The sequence below is a fragment of the Parus major genome, chromosome 26 (assembly GCF_001522545.3).
Source record: "Parus major isolate Abel chromosome 26, Parus_major1.1, whole genome shotgun sequence".
NCBI classification, from domain to species: domain Eukaryota; kingdom Metazoa; phylum Chordata; class Aves; order Passeriformes; family Paridae; genus Parus; species Parus major.
The window spans coordinates 4,020,866-4,028,754 of NC_031795.1; the positions used below are offsets into that span (position 1 = coordinate 4,020,866).

At 49.0% G+C, this 7,889-nt stretch overlaps 1 protein-coding gene across 2 annotated transcripts; it reads left to right on the plus strand.

The window, feature by feature from the left end:
- Positions 1-848: 848 nt before the first annotated feature.
- EIF2D (eukaryotic translation initiation factor 2D) lies at positions 849-7,883 on the plus strand. 2 transcript variants are annotated; one of them, XM_015650749.3, is made up of 13 exons: positions 849-977; positions 2,006-2,196; positions 2,420-2,503; positions 4,478-4,568; positions 5,128-5,235; positions 5,545-5,837; positions 5,935-6,052; positions 6,522-6,567; positions 6,707-6,810; positions 6,930-7,088; positions 7,207-7,296; positions 7,403-7,498; positions 7,706-7,883. In XM_015650749.3, the coding sequence occupies exons 1-13, from the start codon at positions 922-924 to the stop codon at positions 7,842-7,844; spliced, it is 1,575 nt and encodes a 524-aa protein (XP_015506235.1). In that variant the 5' UTR covers positions 849-921; the 3' UTR covers positions 7,845-7,883. The 2 variants fall into 2 exon arrangements, with proteins under 2 accessions (XP_015506235.1, XP_033375886.1); XM_033519995.1 differs by lacking the exon at positions 849-977 and adding an exon at positions 1,206-1,228.
- Positions 7,884-7,889: the final 6 nt, after the last annotated feature.

The window sequence follows — 7,889 nt, forward strand, 5'->3', positions numbered from 1 at the left end:
TCAGGCTGGGCCAGGGGAGGCTCAGCTTGGACAGCAGCAGGAATTTCCTCATGGAAAGGGCGGCCAGGCCTTGGAAGTGCCCAGGGAGGTTTGGAGTCCCCGTCCCTGGAGGTGTCCAAGCAAGGATGGATGTGGCACTCTGGGCTGGGGACAAAGTGGGCATCGGGCACAGCTCAGACTCGATGATCCTGGAGGGATTTTCTAATCTCAGTAACTTTGTGATCCTGGGAAGGCTCCAATTACTACAATACTCCTGTAATACTCATTCCACACTCCTCGATCTCCAGCTAGAAATCGATCAGAAACACTCAAGCAAATGTATAAATGACAGCAAGAATGCCCAGCTGCCCGGGCACATTAACCAGAAGGCAGCTCAGAAGTTTAAGCACAAAAGAAGCCCCACACTTCTGAGAACCCCTCGTGTGGAGGAGCCCGGGGGGCGCTCTGGGGGGACCCCAGACCCGGGCGGGGGAACGGGATCCCCTCAAGGAGCCGCGGCGGGGGAACCGGGACCTCTCAAAGAATCGGGTCGAGGGAACCGGGGTCCCCTCAAGGAGCTGGGGCGGGGGAACCGGGACCTCTCAGAGAATCGGGGCGGGGGAACCGGGATCGCCTCAAGGAGCTGGGGCGGGGGAACCGGGACCCCTCAAGGAGCTGGGGCGGGGGAACCGGGATCCCCTCAAGGAGCCGCGGCGGGGGAACCGGGACCTCTCAGAGAATCGGGGCGGGGGAACCGGGATCGCCTCAAGGAGCTGGGGCGGGGGTCCCCAATGCGGCCGAGGGAGAGCCGAGCCGTGAGGGCGGCGGGGCGGGGGTCGCGGGGGCCCGGCGGGGCCGGGCGCCGTTTCCAGCCGGACGGTTTATGGGCGCGGACGGCGCCATGGCGGCCGCCGCGGGCTGAGGGGACGGCGCGGGCCCGCCATGTTCGCCAGGGCGTTCCGCGTGAGGGCCAACACCAACATCAAGGGCTCGGACCGGTGAGTGCCGCGCCGGGACTCCGCAGGGACCCCCGCCTGGCCGGGGGGATGCGCGGGGCTCGGCCCCGGGGCCGCGGCCGGCGGTGTCTCTGCGGGTAGCTGCTTTCACCTCCCTGCCCCGGCCTGAGCACGGAATGTGCGATTCCTTGGAAGGTGCTGCCGTAATTAAGCCAGGTTTAATTGAAATGTCATGCCGAGGCCTGGATGAGCCTTCTGTGTTTATTTATAGCAGCGTTCAGTGCCTAACGGCGGTAAGTGAGCCGAAGAGGGGTTTTGGATAAGGACAAGAAGTGACAGGAGTAGGGGGAATGGCTTTAAACTGGAGGAGGGTAGGTTTATATTGGATATTAGGAAGAAGTTATTCCCTGTGAGGGTGGGGAGCTGCTGGCACAGGTTCCGGAGAAGCTTTTGCTGCCCCTGGATCCCTGGAAGTGTCCAGGCCAGGATGGACAGAGCTTAGAGCAGCCTGGGACAGTGGAAAGTGTCCCTGCCATGGCAGGGGTGGGACTGGATCGGATTTAAAGTCTCTTTTAACCCGAGCCATCTGTAATTCTCTAGTTCTTTATGTTCCTGAGCAGCGATACTGGGCTGACCCCTGATTGTTCAGGGTCACTGGACACTGCTGTGAATGACCACAAACCCCCCCCGTGCTGGTCACTGGGGCTTAAACTTCAATTAAAACTGGGGGACAGGGAAATCTGGCTGTCCCCTGCTCTAGCTGTGGGTGACAGGCTGAGCAGAGCGAGTGTGGCACTCCCAGGTGGAAATCACAGCACAAAACAGGCATGGGCTGCAAACAGAAGCTGAAAGCAGATGTTTAAGGAAGATAGGAGCAGCGCAAGTATATCTGGTATTTTCCTGGTATTCTTACATCATCTGTAAACCCACACACAAATGCTTCAAATTATCTCCTGTGAAAAGGTGGGAATTTCAGGAACAGCCAACAAAATGGTAACAGCAGATGTAGGAATTAGTTTGAGGGAAGGCCTAGACAGCTTTGTAACACATTTGGGGTTTTATCATTGCAGGAGGAAGCTACGAAGTGATGTGGCAGCAGCTTTTCCCACCCTGAGCACTGAACAACTGGCTGAGTTGGTTCCAAACAAGGAGGAGCTCAATGTCATCAAAATACACTGTCACAAAGGGGAGGCCATCACCATTTACATGAACCACAGGAACCCAATACTGTTTGAAGCTGAGAAAGTTCTGTATCCAACAGGTAGGATTGGAATAATCCTCCCTCTTTGCTTACCTTCCCAGTTAATCATTGTGGCATTGTTTTGATTTCACATTTCTTTATGATCCAGTTAAGTGTTTTATTATCCAATTAAGTTTAATCTTCATGGTTATCCAAGGAGAGTTTAGTCTTAAAGGTTAGAAGGAACAACAGCCAGAGATGGTCTTAATGATGGATTTTTAAATTTATTTCTGTTTTGGGACAGTGTACACTCTGTGGGTCTACCCAGACCTTCTCCCTGCCTTTACAACATGGCCCCCAGTGCTACAGAAGCTTGCAGGAGGAGCAGGTAAGAGCACCAGAATTTTGTCCCTTTGCCCTAGAAAAGGAAGTTGCCTTTGGGGATTTTTAGGTGTTTTCCTTCACAGTGGTAAAAATGTACCTGAAACAAGTAGAAGGGATGAGTACTCAAAAATAATTGGTGGTGGTGTCCTAGAAAGGAAATAAATTAGCTGTAAAAAGAGTTTGTGAATGAAAGAAAGTAGGTGAAGCTGTGCAGTAAACAGCTCTGTGTGGGAGGCTCAGATTTGGAAATCCCTTCTCAGAGTGACGAGCAGCCCTGACCTGGGACACAGAATTGCCCGTGCCATTGGTCTGTCCCTTTTGAAAATTCCTTTGCTGCCACCCTGCTTCCTGTCATGTCCAGGTGAACAAGCTCATCATTCAGAAAGGAATTTATTTTGGAAGCCCCAGTGCAATCACTGTCAGCCAAACTGTGGATTGTGCAGGTGAGGTTGGAGCTGAATTCCTGGGTTACTGGCTCTACCACCTCATTATGGATCAGGACTGACAGGAAAGGAGTCTGTTTTCTGGAACCTGCTTTGGATGCAGTTCAGACTCAGGAGAATCAGCTCATTATAAACTTTAAATTGCTGAACTGCTCAAGCAGAAAAAGATTAAATTGCAGCTGCTGCAGCCTTGGTCTCTACCTGGAAGTGCTCACGTAGGAAGGGATGTCTTTTTCCATGACACAGCATCTAAAGTGGAACTCGGGTCTTCTCTCTGGTTTGTTTGCTTTTGGCGAAAATAAAGTGCTGGAGTGTGTAGCTGTGATAGACATCTGAGCGAACCTCTTGTACTGACCCAGTTTCTGGGGAAAAAGACTTGCTAATGGGGAAGGACATTGATGAAAGAGGCCTGTGGGTCATTCATCGCCCCTGGCAACCAGGCTACCTCTGTTCGGGATCCAAAGATAAGGAGCTGGCCAAGAGACAATGGCAACAAAGGCGGGGGAGAGGTAAAGCCACTTCTCAGAAGGGAGGGGAAAGGCACGAGGCTCTCCAGTGCTGTAGATTGGGGCGCTGGAGGAGGTTCAGTTCCTAAAAGCAGCATGTTTTGGGATATCTCTTCCATACATTCAAATAGCTGCTGTCTGCCCGGGTAATTTACATAATTTTATGCTGCTTACGTGGTCACATTAAAGCCTTGATGTGATTTCTGTCCTCAGCCATGCAGAGCTCTGGTGGCAGTTGTAGACTTCATTCTATTCTTGATTAAAATAGTCGTGACAATGAATAGGGGGAAGAATCTTGGCTTCTGCAGCCTCCACATGAAATCAGGGATGCTGAGAAAAATGTGAGTGAGATGCCTGCAGAGCCAAGCCATGAACAGCTCAGTGCAGGAGTCTGCAGAGAGCTGCTGGGAGGGAGAGCAGCTGCTGTTTCCATCGTGGTGATGACATCGTGCCACACCTGCAGCATGGAAAACCTTCCTTTGCTCACATCCCACTCTGGTCATTCCAGGTGTGGGAAGCAGAAGCAGGGGTGTAGTTTCTGTCCAAAATAGCAAGGAGGCAGCTCCCTGAGAATTCCCAGCTGGCTGCAGCTGATGTGGCAGATTTGGGAGGGCTGGAGCAGCAGTGGCCACTTTGAGGAAATCCTCTCTCCAGGGAAAATGCTGCTGGGACAGTCTTCCCTTGGGAAGGGAGAGAGTAAATGGGTAATTCCTGAAACTTCTCCTTCTTCCTTTCCATTTCCATGCCATTAATGAAGCACCGGGAGCTCGTTAAAAACAGTCCCTCAGGTCTGACAGGGCTGAGCAGGCTTCACTCCTCTGCAGTGCTTTGGGATGTGCCCAGCATCCTTATGGATTGGGTCCCGCACTCCGCGGGGAAAAAGCGCTGCTTTAGGAGGAGAAACAGAATCCTGCTCTCCCTGGCGTGTGCTCGGCTCGTGTTTTTGCTGAGTAACGGGAGGGAGGGAGGCGGAGGAGGCGGTGCCTGAGCGTTTCATTGAGAACTGGGTGCGCTTCATTCTTCCCGCAGACCTGATGCTGCCAGGAGTTGTGGTGCCACCTTCTGGCCTCCCTCAAGTGCAACGGGGCACGCTCTGCGCTGTCACCCTCCTGGGAAACAGGTACAGAGGGTTCTCCCATCCAGAACCTGTCCAGAAACTGAAAATGAAGGGTTTTGAGAAAATCAAAGCATCAGCATTGTGCATTTGATGTACTGGGAACCTCAGCAGTGGAAAATGCAACAGGAAAAAAAAAATCTTAATTTTCTGGGTTAGGATCTGTTTGAGCTGAGGTGGGAAGCTTTGTAAATTGGTTCTTTTGGACCAATGTTTTTAACAAAAGATTGTATTCTGCACGAGTGTCTTTGTGTCTGTGTGGAAATTGAGTGAGGGAGTGCTCAAGCCATTGGTTTTCTCTCACTGCTGGTCTCTTCTGGCAGTGCATGTGCTTCTAGCAATTTATTAAAAGCTAGAATGTGTCACTGCAGAACCTTCATCCAGGCTGCACTTACCCTCAGGATTTTTTGGAAAACCTTATATATCAGAAGGATAACCAGAAAATACATAGATGCTTGAAAAAACCCAATTTGTAAAGAAAAGGATGTTGTAAACTAAATCCAGTCTCACACAGTCAAACAACGTGTTTGTGTTGTCCTGCTCCAACATTCCCTTCTTTTCCCAGAGCTCCCGTGGCAGTTGGAGTTGCCACCATGTCCACAGAGGAGATGCTGGCAGCTGGAATGAAAGGAAAGGGCTTTGCTGTGCTGCACACTCACCTGGATCACCTCTGGTGGGTAACTGCCAGGCCTGGGGGAAACAGTGCAACAGGTCTCATGTGCTTACTGAAATCTAAATCTGTGCCCCACTAAGAGTGATCTACCAGGCCAACTGACTGAATTATTTGGGTACAGCTTAGGTAGGACTTTTACTTTGAACTCACCTTCCTCCATAAATTCTAAATAAATTTTACAGTTCATTGATTGCAGAAAAAGACCTGTGCAGGTGCCAGTGCCTTTATTCAAGGGTGACATCTGTTCACTGTCCTGTGGTTCAAAGCAGCAAAAGGAAAGCTGTGTTCTGCTTTTTCTTCCTTTTGTAGGGAATATGGTGACAAATCTTCTCCTCCTACCTTAGCTCCCTTGGTAACGGATTCTGCTGCAAAGGAGAGTGCTGGAGACGAGGAGGAGCTGCAGGGGAAGGAGCCTGGCAACAGCTGCTCCCCTGAGCCAGAGCAGCACGTGGAAATCAGGGATTTGAGCCTGAAGGACAGAGACACTTGTGCAGAAGTGCTGGGGAAGGAGGAGCTCCATGAGAACAGAGCTGCAGAACCAGCTGAGGATGCCAGCACAGAGGACCAGCAAGAGGAGGCTGAGGACAGCAGGACCCCACAAGGTATTTTTGGATCCCAAATGAAACCAAACCACGCCCTTTTGGTTTGCTGAAGCCCACAGACAACTCACTGCCTACCTGTCCTTTTCTCTCCCTGCAGAGCAAATGGATGCATTGTTTAATCAGTGCTTTTTCCATGCCTTAAAATGCAAAGTAAAGAAGTCAGATCTCCCTCTGCTCACCAGCACATTTCTAGGCAGCCACATGGTCTCCTGCTGGTATGTGGGAAGGAGATGGAATTGGGGTTTGCATGCTGGGATTTGGTCTTTAAAACCTGGAGACTGTGTGGGGTATTTAGGAAGAAGGTTTTGAGTGAAAAATAAAATCCAGTTCTTAGATAAGGTTATGCTCACTTTTGCCATCAAGTACTTGGATCACATACAATCCTTATATTAAATACTTGGATGTAAGGATTGTACAGACCTGGAATTGTGCTTGGGAGCCAACTTGACTTGGCTGACATTGTTTTTACCATGGTTTAGTTACCTGAGTGGCTGCTTGTCTTCCCACAAGAACATCAGCACTAATTTCACTCATCACATTCTATTTATCACCTTCTTGGGAGTAATTCTTTCTCTGTGTGATTTATATTCCTGCTGTTAAGAAACTTCTAGCATAAGTAGGAAGATTTAAGAAGAAGTGAAAGGTGACTTATAATTAAAGAACTTTTAAAAAATCCATTTATAGCCCTGCTGGAAAACAACTGGACATAAAGAAATCAAGCTATAAGAAGGTGAGATTTTCCTGTTGGCTTGGGTGGGGTTTTTTTTTAATTAATTTTAATAAGAAACAGAAGAAGAGAAAAAGTTTAAAACACAATAGCAGGAGTTTAAAATGCTTGACTCCACATTTCTGATTGTTGCTTCCTTCAGTTTTCTAAATTCCTGCAATGCATGCAGCACCAGAGGGTCTTACAAGTGAAGGAGCTGAGCAAAGGTGTGGAGAGCATTGTGGACGTGGACTGGAAACACCCAGAGTATGTAGAATATCAGTCTTTAAAGGATTTGGGAGTCTGTGAAAGGAGGGAGTGGAATCTGCTGCTCCCAGCTCTGTTTTTCCATCCCTTTTACTCACACCAAACAATTCTTGTGGTAGCATTAGAGCATTTGTAGTGCCTGAAGGATTTTCTTCAGCCTCTGCTGCCCAAGACAGCAGAAGTGAAGACAGAGAACAAGTGTACCACGCTCCTGAAATCATTCCACTCTATGGGGTCTCCACAAAAATGATCCCACTCTTTCAGGAATCTGGACACAGGTAAGCACAAAGAAATGGAGAGAGAGACCAACAAAACTGCAGTTGCTGTTTCTCTTTTAGTGCCAGAACCCGACACCTAAATTGTTAAAATTGAATTAAAAATTCTCTTTGTCTTCAGAAAAGGCAGCATCCTCTCAAGCAGTGAGGTGAGAAACATCATCATTAACTACGTGAAAAGTAACGAGTTGGTTGATGAAACAAACAAAAAGTGAGTACAGGTGGAAGTTTTCCTGCCCTGCTTCCATGGGAGAGGCTGAAATTGGAGAAAAAAAAAGTGACCTCGTTTGCACCTTCTGTGTGTTTTTGTTTTGTAGCTTTGTAAAGGTGAATGCCATTCTGTGTGACTGCCTGTTGGATAAATCAGAACAGGATGAGATCTCACACCTTAAATGGGATGAACTCTTGAGCAGGTGATTGTTCTCTCAATATCCCTTCCCAGAACTGCACAGATTTATTGCCTGCAACTCAGACCCCGTGGTGGGAGCTGCCTGAGTTGTAATTTCCTGGAGATAAATGGGAACAAGATGAGATCTCACACCTTAAATGGGACAATCTTTTGAGCAGGTGCTTGTTCTCAATATCCCTTCCCAGAATGACACAGATATTGCATTGTCCAGGTGCCTTGAACGACTGCAGCCCTTACACCAGGTGACATTTTCTGGACAAGAACCCGTGGTGAGGAAAGGAAACATTGAGCCCATTGACATCAGCATAGCACAGAGATCATCAAACAAGAAGGTGAAAAAAGACAATTAAATGAGGGGGGTTGAGCAGATGAGATCCCAGATCCCGAGGGCAGCT

Coding starts and splice junctions, on each gene's coding strand:
- EIF2D (XM_015650749.3), top strand. CDS start 922: ATGTTCGCCAGGGCGTTCCGCGTGAGGGCCAACACCAACATCAAGGGC. Junction 2,197..2,419: donor GAAAGTTCTGTATCCAACAG/GTAGGATTGGAA, acceptor GTTTTGGGACAG/TGTACACTCTGTGGGTCTAC. Junction 6,811..6,929: donor GTGGACTGGAAACACCCAGA/GTATGTAGAATA, acceptor TTCTTGTGGTAG/CATTAGAGCATTTGTAGTGC.